Source organism: Amia ocellicauda, chromosome 12 (genome assembly GCF_036373705.1).
Source record: "Amia ocellicauda isolate fAmiCal2 chromosome 12, fAmiCal2.hap1, whole genome shotgun sequence".
NCBI classification, from domain to species: domain Eukaryota; kingdom Metazoa; phylum Chordata; class Actinopteri; order Amiiformes; family Amiidae; genus Amia; species Amia ocellicauda.
Genome location: NC_089861.1, coordinates 24,193,327 through 24,216,867, shown reverse-complemented (window position 1 = coordinate 24,216,867; position 23,541 = coordinate 24,193,327). Strand labels below are relative to the sequence as shown.

At 49.1% G+C, this 23,541-nt stretch overlaps 3 protein-coding genes across 3 annotated transcripts; 2 read left to right on the top strand and 1 right to left on the bottom strand.

Moving 5' to 3' along the window:
* Nucleotides 1-1,703: 1,703 nt before the first annotated feature.
* On the top strand, nucleotides 1,704-5,599 carry LOC136764640 (ependymin). Its single transcript, XM_066718856.1, has 6 exons — nucleotides 1,704-1,925; nucleotides 2,734-2,768; nucleotides 2,929-3,051; nucleotides 3,267-3,453; nucleotides 4,890-4,974; nucleotides 5,147-5,599. The coding sequence occupies exons 1-6, from the start codon at nucleotides 1,850-1,852 to the stop codon at nucleotides 5,238-5,240; spliced, it is 600 nt and encodes a 199-aa protein (XP_066574953.1). The 5' UTR covers nucleotides 1,704-1,849; the 3' UTR covers nucleotides 5,241-5,599.
* A 2,074-nt stretch (nucleotides 5,600-7,673) lies between these two features.
* syvn1 (synovial apoptosis inhibitor 1, synoviolin) lies at nucleotides 7,674-15,543 on the top strand. The gene is made up of 16 exons (XM_066718854.1): nucleotides 7,674-8,356; nucleotides 10,119-10,264; nucleotides 10,487-10,579; nucleotides 10,729-10,881; nucleotides 11,010-11,058; nucleotides 11,437-11,540; nucleotides 11,762-11,888; nucleotides 12,141-12,240; nucleotides 12,913-12,978; nucleotides 13,158-13,274; nucleotides 13,372-13,529; nucleotides 13,613-13,768; nucleotides 13,856-13,993; nucleotides 14,174-14,360; nucleotides 14,611-14,729; nucleotides 14,872-15,543. The coding sequence occupies exons 2-16, from the start codon at nucleotides 10,133-10,135 to the stop codon at nucleotides 15,021-15,023; spliced, it is 1,851 nt and encodes a 616-aa protein (XP_066574951.1). The 5' UTR covers nucleotides 7,674-8,356; nucleotides 10,119-10,132; the 3' UTR covers nucleotides 15,024-15,543.
* A 194-nt stretch (nucleotides 15,544-15,737) lies between these two features.
* Nucleotides 15,738-22,395, bottom strand: gpr137 (G protein-coupled receptor 137). The gene is made up of 8 exons (XM_066718855.1): nucleotides 21,849-22,395; nucleotides 20,605-21,250; nucleotides 20,237-20,286; nucleotides 19,643-19,856; nucleotides 19,320-19,469; nucleotides 18,869-18,997; nucleotides 18,612-18,730; nucleotides 15,738-17,267 (listed from the first exon to the last, which is right to left on the bottom strand). Exons 2-8 carry the CDS (start codon nucleotides 20,986-20,988, stop codon nucleotides 17,147-17,149), a joined length of 1,167 nt encoding a protein of 388 aa, XP_066574952.1. The 5' UTR covers nucleotides 20,989-21,250; nucleotides 21,849-22,395; the 3' UTR covers nucleotides 15,738-17,146.
* Nucleotides 22,396-23,541: the final 1,146 nt, after the last annotated feature.

Genomic DNA, 23,541 nt, shown 5'->3' with positions numbered 1-23,541 from the left:
TTCATTGGTCGCTTTTTCCTGTGCCCCACTTCTCTATTTAGTATTTAAGCCCAGGGAAATGGTCATTCAGGGGAGAGTAATGGATTAATGAGCAGGACAGCTGCTGGAGAGGGCAACTGGCAGAGTGATTGAAAACAGGGGAGAGCAGTGAACGGCGAAGATTTCTCCAAGCGCAGATTATAAAGGAAGCTTTGGAAACAAGGGACACTGGATTGCTGGAGATGACAGCGCATGCTACGGAGCTTGTTGGGGTCCCAGTTGGCCGACGGGGTTCCAACTCCGCTGCAGAGAGACTTGTGTTCTCCGAGCGGAAGGGGGATTCTTCCATGGGGTGTCGCCTATTGTGAACAGAAGACTGTGAAACTTCTTGTTGCTTTGTGTTTTAGATTAGGAGATTGGATTTTATTCTATTTAGTCTTTTCTTTTTTAGTGTTCTATGTGCCCATTTTTATTAAAGGCATTTTAATATAGGTTTTAGTGTGGGTTTTTTTTTTTTTTTTTTTTTTTTGTGTGAACTTGCCTTCCATGTGGTGGTGTTCTGGGGTCCGGTCGAGCCTGCCTGGGGAGAGAATTGACAGGGGTGAACGAGGTCCTCTCTCGTCCAACAAAAGAGGTGGTGTGGTTGTGAGCTTGTTGCCCCTATGCACCCCATAGGTGATGAGACAAAGTCATGGTCAGACTTCAGAGCAGAGTATCTGGTGCTTGTTGATGACATCACTGTGGTGCTTGGGTTAAAGTGATGTCAATAACTTGACCATTTTATTTACAAAGACAATGTTATCTTGTGCAGAGGTGATCAGCTTGTGTCTTGTTGGAAGACCCCCTAGTCAGATATGGGAAATAGGGCTTTATTTTCATTAAAATGGCAGTGGAGGTCAATATGGGGAAGTTTTGTGTATTAGGAGCTGTTGTATGCCACAGCTGCGCAATTGACTACAATACTCTTACAAAACAAATCAGTGTGACCTCATGCTTTTGAACAACGTCAGCGGTTTCTAGTAATAGAATATAAGAATCAAACGTATATGTAATCCTTGATCTTTAGGCCGGTCAATCCGGTTTCCTGTTTGTTGCGACAATAGGAATGACAGATTGACTGAAATTAAGCGGAGTTTTCTGTGTGTTTGTAAGCTCTGACACGTGCCAAAGTAAAGACACTTGTCTCTCTCCTTAACTCTCTCTGTCTTATCTCTCCCTCACTATCTGTCACCTCTTTATCTTATATTTCCTTTCTGCATTACCTCAACCCTCTCTCCCTCCCTCTCTTGCCCCCTCTCGCTCGCCCTTCCTCATTCTCCCTTCCATTCTCTCTCATGATGGTTTAAACACAAATTAAAGGCACATGGACTCACAGAGAAATAGGTACATTGAGAGAGAGAGAGTGACACAAACACACACAGGTGCATAGAGAGACGCATACAGTTGCATAGACCCACACACACACACTCGGGTGTATGGAGAGATACACACACACACACACGCCTGTAGAGACAAAGAGAAAGTTAGACTCACTCACACTCACTCCACCCTACCCCCTCTCGCCTGTGGTGTAAACAAGCTGTGCTCTCTGTCCCAGTAGCAGTCTCACTTCCCCCCCGTCACCTGACACCCCCCCCCCCCAACCGCGGCTCCCACCTCACCTGATGGGTGCATATGTGTATGTGTGCGTGTGCGTGCGTGTGCATGTGTGTGGGAGTGTATGTGTGCTGGGGCGGTGCTGTGCTGTATTTTGTTGTGTTGTGCCGTGCTGTGTATATAAGGGCTGGGCTGGCAGTGCTCAGGGAGACTCAGTGGAGCTGCTGGAGGTGACTGTGTCCGTCAGCCTGTGTCTCCGTCAGCCAAAGCAAGCATGCAGCCCATTACCGTGGTCACCATCTGCCTCTGTCTGGCCATGTCCATCGAGGCCCAGAGACCCAAACCATGCGGTAAGAGGAGAGACAGAGAGAAGGAGAGAGAGAGAGAGAGAGAGAGAGAGAGAGAGAGAGAGAGGGAGGGGGAGGGAATGAGAGAGAAAGAGAGAGGGACGGAGTGAGAGACGGAGGTAGAGAGTGGAAGGGATTGATTTTCTCCTCTCTCTTTTTCACTCACTCTCTCTCTGTCCATAGTTGTGTGTGTGTGTGTGTGTGTTTATTATTTTTTTCTATTTAAATTCAATTAAATTCACGTTTGCTTTATTGGCATGACATACACAAGTAGTATTGTTTGCCTGAATAACAAGACTACATTATATTAATTATAGAAAACAAAAAAAAAACAAAAACAAAACAAAAAAAATATATATATATATACAAATAAAATAAAATACATCAAATTATATAGTCTCCCTTATCTTGACATATTTACTGCAGTGCAGGAGGAAGTGCATCTCTGTCCACCTCTCCTGTCTGGCAGTGACACAGCGCCGCTCCTCTCTGGGCAGCCAGCTCTGCCTGTGTCGACCCGTCTCTCTGGCCAGGCTGTGGGCACTGAGCTGGACTGGGTCTGGATCCGTCTCTGCTTCGTATCTCTGACAGTTAGGAGAGACTCTGCCAGGGTGGACTCTCTGTTTAGGGCCCGATAGCAATCCAGTTTACTTTGAGATTTAGTTTCTGTGTCCCAACGATCCAGATAGGAGGTTTTAGTTTGTTCTGTAAGTTGTTTGACTCTGTTTCTTTTTGGTGTTTGTCCCATTTAGTGTAGTCCTGCTCACTGAGAGGACCCATATAATGATTTCTCTCTCTCTTCCCCCTCTAGTGTCTCCACCTCTCCTGGAGGGGGGGGTTTCTGTGGTGAGTACCTCTCTTCCAATTACCTCCGCCAATTATCAGTGTCCATCTCTCTCACCTCGTGTACCCTATCACTGCCTCTGAATCCCCCATCCCTTCTCTCTTTCTCTGAGAATGATGATGATTATTATTATTATTATAATTATGATTATGATTATTGCAGATGGAATCATCAACCTTCAAGGTGACCATTAGCTTGTTCTCCTATGACGGGCTGCTCAAGAGATTCCGCCTCCTGGCGAATGCGACTGGAGCTACACAGGACACCCTGCTGCTCTTCAGAGAGGTGTGTGTGTGTGTGTGAGAGAGAGAGAGAGAGAGAGAGAGAGAGAGAGAGAGAGGGGGGGGAGAAGAGAGGGTGGGGGCAAAGGTCACACACATAGAGATGGAGAGAGACACACACAGATACAGATATAGAGACACACACAGTGAGAGACAGACACAGACACACACACAGGCCGAGACACACTGACACACACTCTCGCTGCCCTCTCCCCCAAGCGTGTCCAGTACAGAATTTTCTACCAGAACCAGACGTGTGTGCGGTCGGCGCTGGACACCCCGTTCCGGCCCCTGGAGGTCCCCCCCGATGCCCAGTTCCTCAACCAGCTGGTCTTTGGGGGGTCGTCCCGGCCAGGCGAGGGGGTGCTCGTAAACCAGTGGATGGGAAAAGTGCCTGAGACCCAGGGTAAGAGAGGGGGGTGGGGGAGTGGGAGAGAGGGGGATGGAAAGAGTGTTTAATTTTTGTTCTCCATCCGTTTACCAATATTTAAGTGTGTGTGTGTATATACACTCTCCTAAAGGATTATTAGGAACACCTGTTCAATTTCTCATGAATGCAATTATCTAACCAACCAATCACATGGCAGTTGCTTCAATGCATTTAGGGGTGTGGTCCTGGTCAAGACAATCTCCTGAACTGCAAACTGAATGTCTGAATGGGAAAGAAAGGTGATTTAAGCAATTTTGAGCGTGGCATGGTTGTTGGTGCCAGACAGGCCAGTCTGAGTATTTCACAATCTGCTCAGTTACTGGGATTTTCACGCACAACCATTTCTAGGGTTTACAAAGAATGGTGTGAAAAGGGAAAAACATCCAGTATGCGGCAGTCCTGTGGGCAAAAATGCCTTGTTGATGCTAGAGGTCAGAGGAGAATGGGCCGACTGATTCAAGCTGATAGAAGAGCAACTTTGACTGAAATAACCACTCGTTACTACCGAGGTATGCAGCAAAGCATTTGTGAAGCCACAACACGTACAACCTTGAGGCGGATGGGCTACAACAGCAGAAGACCCCACTGGGTACCACTCATCTCCACTACAAATAGGAAAAAGAGGCTACAATTTGCACAAGCTCACCAAAATTGGACAGTTGAAGACTGGAAAAATGTTGCCTGGTCTGATGAGTCTCGATTTCTGTTGAGACATTCAGATGGTAGAGTCAGAATTTGACATAAACAGAATGAGAACATGGATCCATCATGCCTTGTTACCACTGTGCAGGCTGGTGGTGGTGGTGTAATGGTGTGGGGGATGTTTTCTTGGCACACTTTAGGCCCCTTAGTGCCAACTGGGCATCGTTTAAATGCCACGGCCTACCTGAGCATTGTTTCTGACCATGTCCATCCCTTTATGACCACCATGTACCCATCCTCTGATGGCTACTTCCAGCAGGATAATGCACCATGTCACAAAGGTCGAATCATTTCAAATTGGTTTCTTGAACATGACAATGAGTTCACTGTACTAAACTGGCCCCCACAGTCACCAGATCTCAACCCAATAGAGCATCTTTGGGATGTGGTGGAACGGGAGCTTCGTGCCCTGGATGTGCATCCCACAAATCTCCATCAACTGCAAGATGCTATCCTATCAATATGGGCCAACATTTCTAAAGAATGCTTTCAGCACCTTGTTGAATCAATGCCACGTAGAATTAAGGCAGTTCTGAAGGCGAAAGGGGGTCAAACACAGTATTAGTATGGTGTTCCTAATAATCCTTTAGGTGAGTGTATATGTATATATATAGATATATATACAGCAGCGAAACCATAAGACATTATGAATAATCTCTCTCACTCTCTCTGTGTCTCTTGCTCGCTCCCTCCCTCCCTCCCTCTCCCAGGGACCTACTTCAGCCACTTCACCCAGTTTGGCTGCCTGCCTATCTCAGAGGTTTACTACACCCCCAAGAGCAACTGGCTCATCACGTAAGTCCGTCTGTGATCCAACCTGCAGACCAGACATATCTTTCTTTATATCGAACATGCAGTCTCTGGAGAGACACACAATAGCAATATCCTCAGCTCGATCTTGACCCCCCATTTTACTTCTCTACCCTCCCCTCTCTCCATCATCCTCCCCTTCCCTCTCTCTCTCCAGGTATTTTGACATTGTCAGTGGGATCCGGGACCCCAATGTGTTCATCCCTCCCCCCTTCTGTGAGGAGAAGGGGAGCAGGCCGGAGGTGCTCTGAGTGTCCCTCCATGGGACTGAAGTGGAGGGGGGGTAGGCTGACCAATCAACATCCATCCAACACATTGCAATCCAGTCCAGTTCAGTTTGGATCACCCTATGTCGGCCTGTTTGAGATTCTCCCACGGTCAATCGACTGATTCCAGATCCTGAGGCCCCTTGTCAGGTGGGGGCCCGGGGAAGGTCAGGGGTCAGTGTGGTGTGATCATTGTGTCATTGGTGTCAGTTGAGGAGCGGAGGGCCAGGCTGGAGCACAGAGCAGATGTGCTGAACCTACCCACCCCCACGGTGTCCTGAGTGGGCCTGTTCATTCATTCATTCATTCATTCATCAATAAACAAGCACTAATTTGGAACACAATGTCCATGCTGTCATAGTCATTATTATTATTTTATTACCATTACTTCTAGAGGGGTGAGAGTTCAAGCTTATAGGGCTCAGGGTTATAGGTGTCAGAATTCAGAGCTACAGGGGTCAGAGTTCAGTTACTCTAGTCCTATTTATTAACCATAAGAACACATAATAAAATTAAGTGACTAGACATCCTATCCTAATTAAGACTCCAATCAATTGAGCCCTGAGCAGGAATGAAGAGAAGACCTGGGCTGCGTCCCAAATCGCACACTTGCTCCCTACACCCTTCGACAAGTGTACACTTCACGTGACATTGTGCTGACGTCACAGAGTGTGCACATGCAAATCAATTTATAACTTTTTTGAAATGCGTTTTTCTGGATTTTGTTGTTGTTATTCTGTCTCTCACTGTTAAAATACACCTACCATTAAAATTATAGACTGATCATTTCTTTGTCAGTGGGCAAACGTACAAAATCAGCAGGGGATCAAATACTTTTTTCCCTCACTGTATAATATTTTTATATTATCTATCTATGTATTATTTCCTTGATACATAATTTAACAATTTCTACAACTGTCTAGCTAGCATTACATTACATGAATATGCACCCGCGGGTGTCATTTTCCCAATTGACTTGTCTCCGCCTTTAACGCACAGAGTTCTGGGGCTTCAGCGCTAAAACACTTCTGCATAAGTGTGCTCTTTTGTACACTCTGCCGAAGGGAGCATTGAAGGGCACAAACAGCTCGATTAGGCTCCCTTTACTCTCCAACGAAGGGATTGGGACACCCCTTAAGATGGCCAACATAGTATCCTCCCCGCAAGGGAAGGGAATGAGGGAACAAGTGTAAAATTAGGGACACAGCCCAGACCGTTGATTCTCAAGACTGCAACTGTCAATTCAAATTCAATTCAGAAAAACTTTATTGGTAGGACTGTTTCTTTAGTGTTACCAAAAACTGACTCACAGGTCCAGTGCTCAGGAACAGGGCGATGGGGAACAATACAATACAGTAAATATACATTCAAGAATCTGTTCTTGCTCTGTTGCTGGCCAGTGTCCCTGCTCAATCTCCACTCAAGGGGGCGCTGTTGCTGGTTTTTGAGGATGCAGTTGCACTCTCTATCCTCCTCTCCTCCAGGGCGCTACAGCAAACGGCCTCGCATGTGAAAGTCAGCTAAGCAGCGGCATGTCATTGGTTAAAATCCACACCAGACGGAAAATACGATTAGTTCCGATGCCTGGCAGCTCAAATCTCATTGGTTCTCCACAAACACCTGCCAGTAGCCGATTGGTACAAGACTCCGTTTTGCAGCAACAGTCAGTGGTCCGGGTTGGAAGAGCATTTACCCGTACCGTAATTATCATGGTAGAGGAAAGATATTATTATTTATCCACTATGTGTTCTGTCATTAATAATAATAGTACTGTGCGATTCAGACAGTACTTGTAATTTAGCAGTCTATTCTCTTGTGCACTTTATATAACTGCTTAATTATACTGGTTACCCTTACATTGCTAGTACTCCCGTTGTTCAAATGTAATTTCCCCCTTGCCCCCTTCCCTTAGCTCTTAACTATCACTTCAGCGCATCTTGTCTGCACTTGTTAGCTTTTAGAACTAGGATGCAGGACTGTATTTTTATATTAACTGTGTATGTTACCTGCAATTCTGTAGTTTTTAAACTGTGATTGTAGTATGCTTGATTGTAATTGTGTACTGTATTATTACACTTGTGTTTTGCTTTTGTATCCTGTAAGTCGTCTGCCAATAAATCAATAAATAAATACATCAAATTATATAATATGATAGTAGTAGTAATAGTATGTATGTTTATGCCTTTGGTTGGTGAAGTCTTTCTCCAAGTTAATTAACTAAAAAAACATTATGATAGTGCTAGTAACTAACAAAATGCAGAATACACAAGTGGCATACCTTAAATATGCCGTATATATCCTATATATACATACTACACTATGCGACCACTGCAATAAATAATACGAATATTGCATTCAACATATTGCATTCATAACCGCACTTATAATCTGGACTATACGGTATGCAAACTTTAATTTTCCTCCAATGGCAGCTCGACACGGACTCTGGACGACTGTGGGCAACAGGATGGGGAACTCGGGGAAGAGTTTATTTAGGAAATAGTCGCATAAATGACCTGCAAAGCGTCGCACCCCTAAAGAGCAACTCCTCAAAGATCTAAAAAGGCGAAAACGCTGCCCATCCTTTCAAACGCAGCAGCGGCGTCAACTAGCAAACAGACAGACGGCGTTCTGCAAACTTGCAGCGGAGTTGGTACGACCCAAAACGGGGGGGGACACGGGAGACTACTTCTTAAACCGTGGGTCTTGACACCGATATAGCGCCCTGCGTGGCTGTTTTAATCTGTCCATTAGACGGTAACGTGGCCGATTTCATCCAACAAAACACGCAACAACAAACTGAACACATTTCGGGAGATCTCGTGTGGTGTTGGTAGCGCCCTGGCGGAAGTGAGGTGTCTGTACCTCTCTGACCAGGATAAACACGCAGCTGGGCGAGAGAGCAAGAGAAGCCCCCAACCGCACAAAAGCACTGACAGACGAGCAGAGCAGCGGAGCCCCGCCGACGGCCACCGCAGCCCGGACGACTCGGACCCGGCTTCCCCCGGGAGTCTTTCCCCACCGAGCAGACCGCGACTGGGGCGTCCCGAAGCAGCCGGGGGAGGATCACGTTCCGCCGGCGTGAGAGACGGAGAGAGTCGGTGAGTGCCGTGGTGTCTCGACAGCCGGACCGCGGCTCTGACACACACACACACACACACACACACACACACCCAGGGGCAGCGACCCCTTATCACACAGTGTCGGTGTGTAGGGCAGGCAGTGTCAATATGTCGCGCAATGCACGTCTCATACGACCCCGTTGCGCACGACGTGTCATCCTTACGGAGCGTGTCGGTGCGCGGCGTGTTTACCTTGTGCTGCCCGCGGTCAGTATCCGCCACGTTAACGGGACACGTCCTGCATGCACCGGCCTCATCCTGTTCACTGGCGCCTCCCTGTTCCCGGTCACAGCTGTATCAGGTGCAACTAACTGAACAGCCTGCAGCGTGTAGATTAACTGCGGAGTGAGGGGTGTAACAGGCTGCCCCGCTGGGGTTTGGTTTCTGATGACCTCCCACTTATTCATAACCTAGATCTAAATCACTCATTGCTTGTCGTTTAAACTATTTGGTAAAAGTCAACAAGTTGGAGACCTTGTATATTTGGGTGCCTTGTATAGTTTTCCTTGTAACTCAAGATCTCTCCAGTGGGGATTAAGTTCAGCATAAACTCTGATTAGGGCAGAGTATTGTGTCAAGGTCCTTACTTGTATGAGTTTACAGGCTCCTGTACAGACCACACTGTGTGTGTGTGTATGCACTAACAAGTACAGAGTTGGGGCTGGGGGAACTCAAGCCCTCAAGCCCCCTGCCCTCGAGGCCACGTACCCCTCCAGCTGGTACCCGCTTAATTTACCTTGTTGTCACTTCATCAGCACCCCCCAAACCCACCCCCACAGCCGGCACTTCACCATCAACCCCCCCGCACATCAGTGAGGGTGCGTGAGTGAGAGAGACAGTTATTTCAGTTTGAGATCAGTTGATTCTGCATCATTGCATAGGCTCGGGACTGTCCTGACCTCATGCACTCAACTGGAGTATGCATTAATCAGGAGCAAGTTATATAAAACCTGTTACAAAGACAGTATAGTCTGTGCATACATGTACATGTGTCACCAGTACAGTGCACAGTGGGCTTCAACTATTAATTGCAACAAAAGTCTAAAATGATGAATCAGTAACTGTAGGCCCTTTTGTTTACAGTAGGAGAAGCATACACAAACGGAAATCAGTTGGGAAATATTGTATTGCATGTAAAGCAAGCAATATCTTAAAAAAAAATCAACCTGGGATACATTGCTGTAAACGCGTTTCCATTAAAAACAATGCATTTTTAAACAGCTGTGTGCTATGCAATAAAACTGAGTATGCAATGATCCTATATGCAATTATAAGGAGTCGACTTAAATGTTTTGTTATTAAGAGCCAACTGTTACTCAACAGTGTCAATTCACGCGCTGTCCTGGGGGAGTGCTCTCCCTGCCCTTGATCCTGACATCCAGTATAGCTTCGCTTCGCTAGAATCTCTGTGCTGCCATGTCCTGGGTACAACACAGTACAGGTGCTCAGGAAGCTTGAGCAGAGGCATCAGGTGACCACTCGGGTTGACTGGAATGTGTCTGAGCCTGTTTGAGAGATGTGCGGGCTGTGTCTGGATGTGTGTTGTCTTGTCTTCCAGCTGGGACTTTTTCTGGTCTCTCTGCCCCACCCTCCCTCCCCTCTGTGTACTCTCTATGATTCTTTGTGTTCTCTCTCTCTCTTGTTTTCATTTTGCAATATTTGGATGTTTTGTATTATTATTATAATAAATAAAGGCAATTAAAAGTCAGTCTCTCTCTCTCTCTCTCTCTCTCTCTCTCAGTGACGGGGGGTGCCATGGTGCGTGCTGCCATGGTGACGGCCACCAGTCTGGCCCTGACGGCAGCGGTGGTGGCTCACGCCTACTACCTCAAACACCAGTTCTACCCCACTGTGGTCTACCTCACCAAGTCCAGCCCCAGCATGGCCGTGAGTACACCCCCCATCCACCCGTCGTTGGACTGCACACACTGCACCGCACTCTATAGCAGTGGACTAGACTGCACTGCACACACTACTGTGGCACTCTATAGCACTGGACTGGGCTGCGCTGCACTGCACACACACGACTGGGCTCTGTGGAGCTGTATAACAGTACAGTGGGGTGCAGGGACAGGCCCCTGCGCAGTGCTGACCCGCCCTCTCCCGCAGGTGCTGTATATCCAGGCGTTCGTGCTGGTGTTCCTGCTGGGGAAGTTCATGAGGAAGGTGTTCTTCGGCCAGCTGCGAGCCGCGGAGATGGAGGTGAGCGCGTCTCTCTCCTTCCGCGCATCTGTGTGGGCCTTTCCAATCTCTCCCTCTCCCCTCGCCTTTATTGTCCAGTAGCTTTTTTTTTTTTTTTTTAATCTGAGCATACTCTTTTAATCCTCTCTCCCTCCCCCCCCTCTGTGCAGCACCTGATTGAGCGCTCCTGGTACGCGGTGACGGAGACTTGCCTGGCCTTCACGGTGTTCCGGGATGACTTCTCCCCGCGCTTCGTGGCTCTCTTCACCCTGCTGCTCTTCCTCAAGTGCTTCCACTGGCTGGCTGAGGACAGGGTGGACTTTGTGAGTTTGGAGGGATGGGGAACGAGGGAGGAAGTGAGGGGTTGATGGGACAGGAGGAGGGGTGGGGGAGGGGCAGTTGCTTGTGTTCTGGAGACCCTCTAACCCCCTGTGTGTCTCCTGTCTCTCAGATGGAGAGGAGCCCCAACATCTCCTGGCTCTTTCACTTCCGAGTGCTGTGTAAGTATCACCTGTGTGTACACACACACACTGTACGGACACACACAAACCCTGACACACCCACACTACACGCAAAGCACACTCACTGAAAAGGGAGAGTAAGAGTTAGATGTGGATTTACCGAGAGACCAGGAGGTGTGGATATCGGTGCCAATTAGTGGATCTAGAGACCGAGAGGGAGGGGTGTGGAAAGTCAGAGGGCCGTGGCTCTGCAGGGAGTTCCCAGCAGTGCATTTAGACTGCATGCAAATCCCAGACTGCAGCTGGGCAGGAAGCAGGTGCAGCTCAGCACAGACAGGCACGCCATAACCTCTGTTTCTCTCTCTCTGTCTTTGTCTCTCTCTTCTTCCCTCTCTCTCTCTCTCCTCCCCCCCTCAGCTCTGATGGTGTTGCTGGGAGTGCTGGACTTCCTGTTTGTGAGTCATGCGTGTCACAGCATCATCACCCGCGGGGCGTCTGTGCAGCTGGTGTTTGGGTTCGAGGTGAGCAGGACTGTGTGTCTGCCTCTCTGTCCCACTGCCCCTCCAGCTGGCCGGCCTGCTGTCTGTCTTTCACTCTGGCCATGTTGTCCAGCTGTCCCTCTGTCCCTCTCCCCGTCACTGATCTCCTCAGTGCTGTCTGTGTGTCCGGTGTTGTGTGCCCGATGGCCAGCTGGTCTGGGAGTGTGGTCTCATTCATTCTCTCTCCCCCTCTCCCTCTGCAGTATGCGATCCTGATGACCATGGTTCTGACCACCTTCATTAAATACACCCTGCACACTGTGGACCTGCAGAGCGAAAACCCCTGGGACAACAAGGCTGTGTACATGCTCTACACAGAGCTCTTCACAGGTATACACACACACACACACACACACACACACACACACACACACACACACACACAGTTTATAGGCATGTGACTATTTTTACATGTCACCAGTGACCCATGTCATAGGTGCAGTCAGAGACCACTGTGACGGCTGGCCGGCTTGACCATGGGAGATTCTGGGCATTAAATGACTGCTTTCTTTTGATCATCATGAAACTTCGTCAGTGTTTAGATAAAACATCATAACGACTCTACATTGATCTCTCTTTCAGGCTTTATTAAGGTGTTGCTGTACATGGCGTTCATGACCATCATGATCAAGGTCCACACCTTCCCCTTGTTCGCCATCCGACCCATGTACCTGGCCATGAGGTGAGACCCCTCCTCAACAGTGCCAGCTCCAGTCTGGCCCCTATACTATACTATAGTCCCCACAGCGCTGGCTCCAGTCTGGCCCCTATACTATACTATAGTCCCCACAGCGCTGGCTCCAGTCTGGCCCCTATACTATACTATAGTCCTCACAGCGCTGGCTCCAGTCTGGCCCCTATACTATACTATAGTCCTCACAGCGCTGGCTCCAGTCTGGCCCCTATACTATACTATAGTCCCCACAGCGCTGGCTCCAGTCTGGCCCCTATACTATACTATAGTCCCCACAGCGCTGGCTCCAGTCTGGGCCCCTATACTATACTATAGTCCCCACAGCGCTGGCTCCAGTCTGGCCCCTATACTATACTATAGTCCCCACAGCGCTGGCTCCAGTCTGGCCCCTATACTATACTATAGTCCCCACAGCGCTGGCTCCAGTCTGGCCCCTATACTATACTATAGTCCCCACAGCGCTGGCTCCAGTCTGGCCCCTATACTATACTATAGTCCTCACAGCGCTGGCTACAGTCTGGGCCCCTATACTATACTATAGTCCCCACAGCGCTGGCTCCAGTCTGGGCCCCTATACTATACTATACTATAGTCCCCACAGCGCTGGCTCCAGTCTGGGCCCCTATACTATACTAATCTCTCTCTCTCTCTCTCTCTCAGGCAGTTTAAGAAAGCTGTGACAGATGCCATCATGTCCCGCCGGGCCATTCGCAACATGAACACGCTGTGAGTCACTTGGTGTTACACAATACATGCCATCTACACGCATGTCTGTGCTGCAGTAGGGCGGATACAATAATAACACGGGTTGACAACCTGGTATTATATACAGACACTGCAGTACAGCTTCACCGTACAGAGACTCCATTTCATTGAGTGGTGGTTAATGACACTCATTTTCTCAGGTACCCTGATGCCACCCCAGAGGAGCTGCAGGCTACAGACAATGTGTGCATCATCTGCCGGGAGGAGATGGTGACCGGAGCCAAGAGACTGCCCTGCAACCACATCTTCCACTCCAGGTACAGCTCTCTGTGTGTTGTGTTGTTAACAGATATTTTTCTCTAGAGAACTGCTCCCTCCCTTGCTCTCTGTATTAACTCGCTCTCTCCCCCTCAGTTGTCTGCGATCCTGGTTCCAGAGGCAGCAGACTTGCCCCACCTGTCGCATGGACGTTCTGCGCGCCTCACTGCCCAATCAGACACCAGCACCACCCCCTGCCCAACCCCCTGCCCCGCCTCCTGCTGCCAACCCTCCAATTGCAGCACCCGGCAATGGTGAGTGATAGGCCTTTGACTCCAGGCAAAGGACGACTCTCTTCCTGTTTCCTGGTGTAACAGATTTTCTGTCCCTCCTTCAGTGCCCCCTGGAATGATGCCTCCCTTCCCCCCAGCCATGTTCCCATTCTGGGGGCCCTTTCCTGCAGCTGCCCCCCCTGCTGGGCCTCCCCCTGCCGCCCCAGGACCCCCAGAGCCACCTCAGACCAGCACTGCGGCCACAGAAACACTGGGGGCAGGTGAGTGAATTGAGACGGATGCCCTGACACCCTGCGATGGACGCTCTTGCACACCCTCTCTGATGTGCTCTCTCTTTCTCTCTCCAGGAGCTCCTGGCCCCAGCCGTGCCACTCAGCCTGGATCTGAGGCCCCTCCTGCCGCCGCAATCCCAGGATTCCCCTTCTCCTTCCCTCCCCCCTTCCCAACAGCCCCCTGGCTGGGCATGCCGCCACCTCCGCCCTTCGGTGAGTCCGCCAATCAGGTGTAGCCTGCCTGTGATTGGCCCCGTAAGAGCCCACCCCCCCTGGAGTGTGTGTCTATGTGTGTCCTTGCAGTCTAGCCATACTCTGACACCCTGCCAGTTGAAGAAAGTGTGTTCAACACTAAAGCTCAATCTGTTGTCCATGTTTCTCTCTCCCTCCCAGGTCTGCCGTCGCCCCCCGTGCCCCCGGCTGGGTTCAGTGGTCTGAGTGAGGAGGAGCTGGGCGAGCTGGAGCGGGAGGGCCGGCGGGGGCTGGAGGCGCGGCTGCAGTGTCTGCACAACATCCACACGCTGCTGGACGCCGCCATGCTGCAGATCAACCAGTACCTCACTGTGCTGGCCACCGTCAGGTATCACGAATAAACACTGCAGTAACGATGTAATAGAGCATGTGAATCTCGCTTGAGCTGGAAGCCAGCAGGTAACAGTAATAACATTGTAATAGATCATGTGAGCATTATTGTTAACCAGTGTCTGGTGATACTGTAAAATAATAGATGGTGTACTTTACTGTGCTGTCCAGTCAGGCACCACTTTAATAACACTGTAATAGATGGTGTGCCCCTCACTATAACATTGTACATGCTCACTCTCTCGCAGCCCCCCAAGGCCGTCGCCCCCCCGGCCCAGCAGTGCCGCCCCTGAGACGGTGAGCGCAGAGACAGTGTCCCCCCCAGCCCCGGAGCAGAACGGCACCGCGGGGCCGAGCACAGACAGCAGTGAGTCAGACCGCCAGAGTGCACTATCCCACACTGCGTACTCCACCGCAACCCTGAGCTGATCACCCCACACAGAAGCATGACCCCCGACCCCAGCTTCATACCAGCAATATAACTTTCTCCTTCCTCCGCTCTCCCCCAGGTGAGTCTATGGAAGGGGCGGTGGGTTTCTCCAGCCCCGTGGCCGAGGAGGAGGAGCGGCCCGAGGGAGAGGATGATGGGGAGCCCAACGCAGCCGAGCTCAGGAGGAGACGCCTCCGCAAACTGGAGACAGCACCCCCCGCCGACCACTGAAAGCACACGCACTGACTGCTGCACACACATTGACTGATGCACCCGGATACTGCACACTGACTGACTACTGCACACACCCTGACTCTATACACACTGACTGATACACCCGGATACTGCACACACCCTGACTCTATACACACTGACTGATACACCCGGATACTGCACACTGACTGACTACTGCACGTGACACACACTGATACTGAACTCTGGCTGATACACACACTGATGCATACTGTTACACTGCACACACTGATTCCATGGTGGCTGGATGGTCCTTTAAAACAATTTTTCTTTAATTTGCTTTTGTTTTCCTGAGTTTGTTAATCTCTCTGAGATACGGGCAGGGAGGGAGGGAGGAGGAGAAGAGTGGGGAGGGAGGAGGGCTTGGGGATGAATGAGATTTTGGGGCTGTGACCCACAGATGTGAGTGAGTGGAGGGTTAAATTAATCTTGTACATACTGTATAAAGAGTTTTAATAGAACATGTACATACTGCAGAATAAACCTGACATTCAGAGAACACTCTCTCTCTCTCTCTGTGTCTCTGTCTGTCTGCCTTTCTGTCCCACAGAGGTAGTCAGTCAGTCAGTACAGTATCACATGGTCTCTGTCTGTGCGTTCAGGTAGTACAGCACCCAGTCTCCCTGTGTAAGTCGGGCCGTGGCATGGAAGATCTGGAACCGCACAGCGCAAGAGTCAGGCCCCAACACAGAATTTAATTGGGTTAATGGATTTATTGACTTCATATAGTTTCCTTAAATATTATTAAAAGCCTATGGTAATCTTAAAAGTAACTATTAATAAACTGTAAGGCAGAAGCGTTAATTCCTATACAATGACATTCATAGGTATTTATTATATAGGGGGATCCTCCCCCAATCTTTACTGGCCTATGAGTCCTCGGAGTCCAGGGTCCCCAACCCTGCTTCTAGAGGAGCCCCTACTCTGCTGGTTTTTGTTCCAACTGACCTCTCGCTTAATTGAACTAATTTCCTAAATCAGAGTCTTTTAATTATTTTAAACCATAGGGGTTTTAAGTTTAAGAATTGTTTAAAGAACCAACTCTTATTACACAATTTAAAAAGTCATAACTAAGCAGATGGTTAAGGTTCAATTAAGTAATTAAACGCTCAGAACAAAAACCAGCAGGGGAGGGGGTTCTCTAGGAAGCAGGGCTGGGGACCATTGCTCTCTGTGTTGACTTTGGAACTTGTATAGATGCCTGTACAGACTCCAGACACTGTATACACTCCCTATAGGGACCATTGGTCATTTTTACAGAGAACCCTGAGCTTCATCAAAATCCCTTATCATTTAACATGTATAATGATGCATATAAATACATATATTTTACGACAACAACAAAGTAACAGTGCAAATTTAGGGAATGGGAGACTTTCTCTCGTTCCACGAACGTGTATAAAATATAAATCTGATTAAATACACACTGGAAATCTTCACCCGAATGCTGTGAAGAGAAATAGCAGTCCATTCTCCTGACCCAGTTCTGAGGTGGGTGGGGTTGGAGACGCTCGCTGCGATTGGTCAGTTCTGAAAGGAGTTGAGACTCTGGATGGGAAAGCCCTGTTCTGTGGGTAGGGAGTGGAGAACTTTGCCCTGATTTGTCAGTTCTCAGGACAAGGGAAGGGTACCAGTTGAAGAGGGTAAGTGTGGCAGCTGCCCCTCCAGAATCCATGGCTCCAGGTTATTGTACCCCGTAGGCACCGTGCTGGGCAGCCTTCCTGTGATGGGTGGTTCCTCGCTCTCAGCTGATTGGCTGGTAGGAGTGCTTGCCAGGAGGTGATAGGTTCCACCATTGCTGATACATTTTTTCTCTGGATGGATTGGTCAGTTCTGAATGGTGGAGTTGCAGAGCCTTGCAGGGTTTGGAAAGTGTTTGGGGGTGGGGAGGGTGCTGCGATGGGAGTTATGCAGAGACTGGCTCCGAATGGCTGGCTCTGAAAGGAGTGCAGGCTGGGAATGCAACTGTCTGACAGTGTTCAGGGGGTGGGAGCAGAGATCCTCGCCGTGATCGGGCGGCTCTCGGGTGAAGTGCAATACAGACTGGCTTGCCGAAGGTTGGTTCTTGCGGAATGAAGCAAAGAGGCTGCGACTGCGATTGGTCAGTTCTGGGGGGTGGAGTAGAGGGAGTGATGCTGATTGGTCTGTTGGTTTTCCCTAGCAAAGAGCAGCGGCGCCGTCTCACTGGAGCCAAACCAGACGGCGTCACCAGAGCTGTGCCAGCTAGAGAGAGAGAGAGAGAGAGAGAGAGAGAGAGAGAATGGTATATATACACTCACCTAAAGGATTATTAGGAACACCATACTAATACTGTGTTTGACCCCCTTTCGCCTTCAGAACTGCCTTAATTCTACGTGGCATTGATTCAACAAGGTGCTGAAAGCATTCTTTAGAAATGTTGGCCCATATTGATAGGATAGCATCTTGCAGTTGATGGAGATTTGTGGGATGCACATCCAGGGCACGAAGCTCCCGTTCCACCACATCCCAAAGATGCTCTATTGGGTTGAGATCTGGTGACTGTGGGGGCCAGTTTAGTACAGTGAACTCATTGTCATGTTCAAGAAACCAATTTGAAATGATTCGACCTTTGTGACATGGTGCATTATCCTGCTGGAAGTAGCCATCAGAGGATGGGTACATGGTGGTCATAAAGGGATGGACATGGTCAGAAACAATGCTCAGGTAGGCCGTGGCATTTAAACGATGCCCAGTTGGCACTAAGGGGCCTAAAGTGTGCCAAGAAAACATCCCCCACACCATTACACCACCACCACCAGCCTGCACAGTGGTAACAAGGCATGATGGATCCATGTTCTCATTCTGTTTACGCCAAATTCTGACTCTACCATCTGAATGTCTCAACAGAAATCGAGACTCATCAGACCAGGCAACATTTTTCCAGTCTTCAACTGTCCAATTTTGGTGAGCTTGTGCAAATTGTAGCCTCTTTTTCCTATTTGTAGTGGAGATGAGTGGTACCCGGTGGGGTCTTCTGCTGTTGTAGCCCATCCGCCTCAAGGTTGTACGTGTTGTGGCTTCACAAATGCTTTGCTGCATACCTCGGTTGTAACGAGTGGTTATTTCAGTCAAAGTTGCTCTTCTATCAGCTTGAATCAGTCGGCCCATTCTCCTCTGACCTCTAGCATCAACAAGGCATTTTCGCCCACAGGACTGCCGCATACTGGATGTTTTTCCCTTTTCACACCATTCTTTGTAAACCCTAGAAATGGTTGTGCGTGAAAATCCCAGTAACTGAGCAGATTGTGAAATACTCAGACTGGTCCGTCTGGCACCAACAACCATGCCACGCTCAAAATTGCTTAAATCACCTTTCTTTCCCATTCAGACATTCAGTTTGGAGTTCAGGAGATTGTCTTGACCAGGACCACACCCCTAAATGCATTGAAGCAACTGCCATGTGATTGGTTGGTTAGATAATTGCATTAATGAGAAATTGAACAGGTGTTCCTAATAATCCTTTAGGTGAGTGTATGTCCTGCTTTAAAATATGTTTCCTAAATATAAAAATGTTCTTGTGTCATCATCGCTTTGTGTGTGGGTTACCTGGGCGGGGGAGCTGGTGTGTGTCCCCAGGGGGCCCCCGGCTCGCTCTCCCCTCCCCCCCGAGGGTCATCAAAGAAATAGGATCGTGGCCCACGACTGTTTATCACTGGACTGCAGCCCTGAGAGGGAGAGAGAGAGTGAGGGAAAGGAATGAGTGATGCAGTGTGATGTGAGGCATGGAGAGAGGGAAACTTAGTGTTACACAAAGGGATGTAGAGAGAGGGATGGAGGGGAGAGGAAAAGGTAGAGGGGCTCACGTCGTCACGGGGGGGGCGGCGCACTCTGAAGATGCCGATAAGCAGAGCGGTGGGCAGCAGCTCCCACACCAGCAGGATCAGGCCGAACACCAGGTACCCCCGATCCCCCAGATCACTGCGCAGGTCCGCCTGCAGGGACACAGAGCCACGTGGCAGTGAATACACACTGCACTGAATATACACACTGTACAACACACTGCACTGAATATACACACTGTACAACACACTGTACAACACACTGCACTTTACATACACACTGTTCAACACACTGCACTGAATATACACACTGTACAACGCACTGCACTGTACATACACACTGTTCAACACACTGCACTGAATATACACACTGTACAACGCACTGCACTGTACAACTCCCCACTGTAGAAAACCCAGCCACCACTGGTACCCCCCCACCCCGTACGGCACCGTGTGGCGCGCTGTGCCCGTCTACCTGGTCAGAGATGTTGTACCAGTCGTAGTCAAAGGCCTCCACCCTGCGGCTCTGGGAAAGCACCAGCACAGCCAGGTTATAGCATGCCCTGCTGGAGAACAGCAGGATTACACCCACACCCAGCACCGCTGTCTGACACACTGATGTCCCCTGAGAGAGAGAGAGAGAGAGGTGGAGGGAGGGGCACGTGAGACCCACTGTATACTGGTCTGTAGTGGTGTATAACAGAACACTACACTGGTCATGGATGTTATACTGGTATGCTGCACTGGTCTATACTGGTATACTACAGTAGTCTGTATGGTATACTATACTGGGGGTACCTGTGTCTGCAGGAAGAGGCTGGTGTGGGGGGCGAGGCGGGTGAGGATGAGGAGGGAGGCAGCCAGGGCCACGGCCTCCAGGATGAAGAGTGAATCGTTGACCAGGACCCTGACCAGCACCGGCCGCCAGCCCGCCCCCCCCAGCGCCGCGCACACCACGTTCACACTCAGGAACACTGCGCTGGCCCCACCGTACACCCAGCGCGCGCACACCCTGCGGAGAGGGGAGGGAGAGGATGAGTGGGAAACAGAAAAGCATATTTATACCAATAATTCAGATGCACTGTGTGGTTAGTGCGTGTGTGTGCGTGCGTGCGCAAGAGAGAAAGTGTCCGAGTGTAAGAGTGGGTTTGCGCCAGAGAGTGTGTCCGTGTGCGTGTGCGAGAGAGTGTGTCCGTGTGTACGTGCGTGCGTGCGCGAGAGAGTGTGTCCGTGTGTGTGTGCGAGACAGAGCGTGACGGAGAGTTAGAAAATGCAAGCAGTAGAAAAAGGGAGTCCGAGTGACACAGTAAGAAACAGAGAGAGAGAGAGAGTGTGGTGGACTGTGAGGGAGCGAGAGAGTTAGTGAGTGAAGCAGTGAGAGATCCTACTCACAGGCCTCGAGTGGGCTCAGCGCTGAACTTCCCTCTCACTTTGAACACCACCTGGAGAAAGAGACAGAAGACAGGGTACAGAGGTTAAGACAGTATCTCATGAGTCAGAAGAGCACTCACGCGCACACACTATCTCTTCCATGGACAGATATGACAAACTCTGTCCTTCCCCAGCATGATAAGGCTGGTGGGGAATCTGTACACAAACAGAACAGGTCTCGTCAGCGTCTGGCTATTCCAGTCAGGGCCGCTCTCAAGGGGAGGCGTCTGGGTCTGTTAGCTTCCCATGTTGAAATTCATACCCAAAGATAAACATCCATCTCCACCTCACTCCCTCATCCCCCCTTCCATTTCCCTCTCTCCCCTCACCTGTGTGAAGTAGAGGTTGATGAGGCTGAGGGTGAAGAACTGCAGGCACACCGGGCAGCAGTACAGCAGCCAGTGGGCGAGGCCTGGCAGGTGATTGGCCGCCAGCGTGTCCCGGAAGTAGAAGGCGAACAGGGTGGTGCGCAGCCCCGCCCACAGCAGGCACAGGAACAGGAAGCCGCTCTGGTAGCTCCAGCGCTTGTAGCCCGACAGCAGCAGCAACCAGAGCTGGGCATACACCAGCAGGAAGAGGGCGCCGTAGAGCACCGTGTACAGCACCGTCACCCCCAGCTGCACCGAGGGGGGCAGGGCGGGCTGCAGGGGGCACGGGGCCGGCTCGGGGTGGGGGGAGGAAGAGTTGAGCAGGCGGAGGGGCGGGGGCTCCATTGATTGACCGTCACAGAAACAGAGAGCGACCCAAGCACTGGCTCCGGTCAGCCCCTCTGGTTTCTCTGGGGGTCCAGTCTGGGGGGGGGGGGGGGCAGTTCTGTTTGTTGATCCCACTCCAATGTGGCGCAGATCCGAGTTTCCGAGGCTCTGGGTTCGGTGGATCCCCGCTCCGGCCCGGTTCAGCCCTGTGTGGCCTGGCACTGGCTCCTACCGAGTGTGCTGTGATCCCAGTGCAGTTCTGATGGGGTCTCACATCCTGCTGTAGAGTCACAGGAACACAACCCAGTTACCACACACTGTGCCATGCACTGGAGCCAGTTACAGTACCATTGTTTATTATTAATAATATTATTATTACAATTGACATGGTTATACCAGTATCTCGCACATAGTGCTCTCATCAAACACATGACATAGGTAGATTTATATTAAGGCTATTTCTACCATTGCAATAAATGTGACTCAGTATATGCTGTAATATTGTAAAGAAAGTTCCGTATTTTGATATGATTTTCGCCACAAAATAGAGGAAATGCACTGCGTAACGTGACTGTGTAACGCCGGAGCGCAGATCAATCGCAGCCGGCTGCATATCGAAATCAAAAGAGAAAGTTGAATGTGTATATATAGAGAGAAAATAAGAGTGAGATGATTTATACGTATCTATAGTTCGGTTATCATTAATAATACCAATAATAATAATTAGTCACAGCATTGCAGTTACTGTCTCACCGGCACAGTTTACAACTCACACAGCACCGCCGGCAGCCTTTAAACCGCTGTAGACGCAAATCCGCAGATAACCGTGCATCAGTCCAATAAAAACAGTGATGTATTCATATTTCACAGGTTCTTACCGTGTCCCGGCGGGCTGGGGTGCCTTACCGTCCTCACAAAACACACGGAAACCAGTTGCCAGCGCCTCCGCAGCTTCTTCCGACCGCGATCCCCGACCCGCTTCCCTGTCTGCGACTCTTGCGCTGCCTGCGTAGCGCCGGCTCTCTCTGGGCCGAGCAGCGCGGAAGCCGCTACGCTGGAGGCGGAGTCCTGTTTCGGGAATGTCGGTGCAGGCGCAGCGTTTTTGACAGATCGGGCAGAACGGCGCAGGCGCACCGAGACACACGTTCTGCAGGTAAACAAGCCCGCGGCGGTGGCGAGTCTGTGAGCATGCGCACAGCGGCACGCCTGTTCATATAATTACCACTACTACTACTATGTTTAATAACAAAAAAACACTCTGTATAGCATTTTAAACTAAATCATGAGTGTTCACTATCAACGATGAAAAAGCACGAAACTCTGACATTTAAACTCCGTTTCAGAATATGTGTATATATATATATTTATATATTAAAACTATATTTACAAACGCACGACATATTTTGTGCATTGTAAATGCGTCTTGAAATGGGTAATCCTGTGATTAATACCTTTGTTTTACACTGTGTCTATCCCGTGTGTGTATTTATGGATGCGCGTAAATACGAGCGGCAGCAGTTCACCCTTTTCAATATGGCGCCCGGAATCAGGCTTCCACCACAGTCACGTGGCGTGTAAGCGCTCCGTCCAATCGCGCGTCCCCGTCCGGGCACCTCGGGAGATTTTGAAATTCAAATCGGACTCCCCCGCTGCCGAGCCCGGCGGGAAAGCGGCGCCCGGCCGGGGAGAGGGAGCGGGAAGGAGGAGCAGCGCCCCCCGGCGGGGCGGAAGAACCGACATATTGATATAATGATGATGTTTTTAAATCACATTGTTTAGGGCTTTTTAGGTATAGTTTTGTTATATTTTGTTGTCAAATACATTGACCGTTTTGGGTTTAATTTAAAATGCATTAGACTTTTTTTGTTTGTTTTTTATTTTTTCCTTTTTAATTGTTTCTTTATTTTGTCTAATGCATTTTCAGTTATTTTCAATGTATTTGACTTTTTTGTTGGTGTGCAGTTTTTGCTTTTATCACGTTTTGTTTATTTGATTTGAGCACGTTTATTTTAAAGTTAATTGTTTTAGTTTTGTTAAAAATCACAAGATTTTAAAATTTTTTAAGTGATTTTAAGAACTGATATTTTAAATGATTTTAATCATAAGTATTAAAATTGGAATTGTTTTATTTTAAGAAATGTAAAATACTTTAACCAAATAAACAGTATATTGATATAATGATCCCGATGAGATCTATGAGACAGACTGTAATGGGGATTACAGCATTAAAGTTACACATATAGTCTGACATAACGATGCATCCATAGGAGTTTCTGTTTTTCTCTCCTCCGTGACTTATGGTTTACCTTATTTTAATTTCGTTTATTTAATGTTGGTTTATTTTATGTTATTGAAACTGTTAAAGGTATATTTTATGTATTGATTTGGTTGTAGTATGTGTATCATTATGTAAAGCGCTTTGTGACTACCCTGCGAAAGGCGCTATATAAGAAAAAAAGATTGACACATAAATACATTTCAATCACTTGGGAAATACAGTGTCTTAATGAAGCTCAATGGTCCTTGAGTGGCTATACGCCTGAATAATACAGCAATAAGATAAATAATAAT

Excerpts from the sequence above, each read along its gene's own strand:
- syvn1 (XM_066718854.1), top strand. The coding sequence starts at position 10,133 with ATGGTGCGTGCTGCCATGGTGACGGCCACCAGTCTGGCCCTGACGGCA. Across the intron at positions 11,889-12,140 it reads CTACACAGAGCTCTTCACAG|GCTTTATTAAGGTGTTGCTG; the intron begins GTATACACACAC and ends TCTCTCTTTCAG. Across the intron at positions 13,275-13,371 it reads AACCACATCTTCCACTCCAG|TTGTCTGCGATCCTGGTTCC; the intron begins GTACAGCTCTCT and ends TCTCCCCCTCAG.
- gpr137 (XM_066718855.1), bottom strand. The coding sequence starts at position 20,988 with ATGGAGCCCCCGCCCCTCCGCCTGCTCAACTCTTCCTCCCCCCACCCC. Across the intron at positions 20,287-20,604 it reads TCAACCTCTACTTCACACAG|GTGGTGTTCAAAGTGAGAGG; the intron begins GTGAGGGGAGAG and ends CTCTTTCTCCAG. Across the intron at positions 18,731-18,868 it reads GCCGCCCCCCCCGTGACGAC|GGCTGCAGTCCAGTGATAAA; the intron begins GTGAGCCCCTCT and ends TCTCCCTCTCAG.
- LOC136764640 (XM_066718856.1), top strand. The coding sequence starts at position 1,850 with ATGCAGCCCATTACCGTGGTCACCATCTGCCTCTGTCTGGCCATGTCC. Across the intron at positions 1,926-2,733 it reads CCAGAGACCCAAACCATGCG|TGTCTCCACCTCTCCTGGAG; the intron begins GTAAGAGGAGAG and ends TTCCCCCTCTAG. Across the intron at positions 3,454-4,889 it reads AAAAGTGCCTGAGACCCAGG|GGACCTACTTCAGCCACTTC; the intron begins GTAAGAGAGGGG and ends TCCCTCTCCCAG.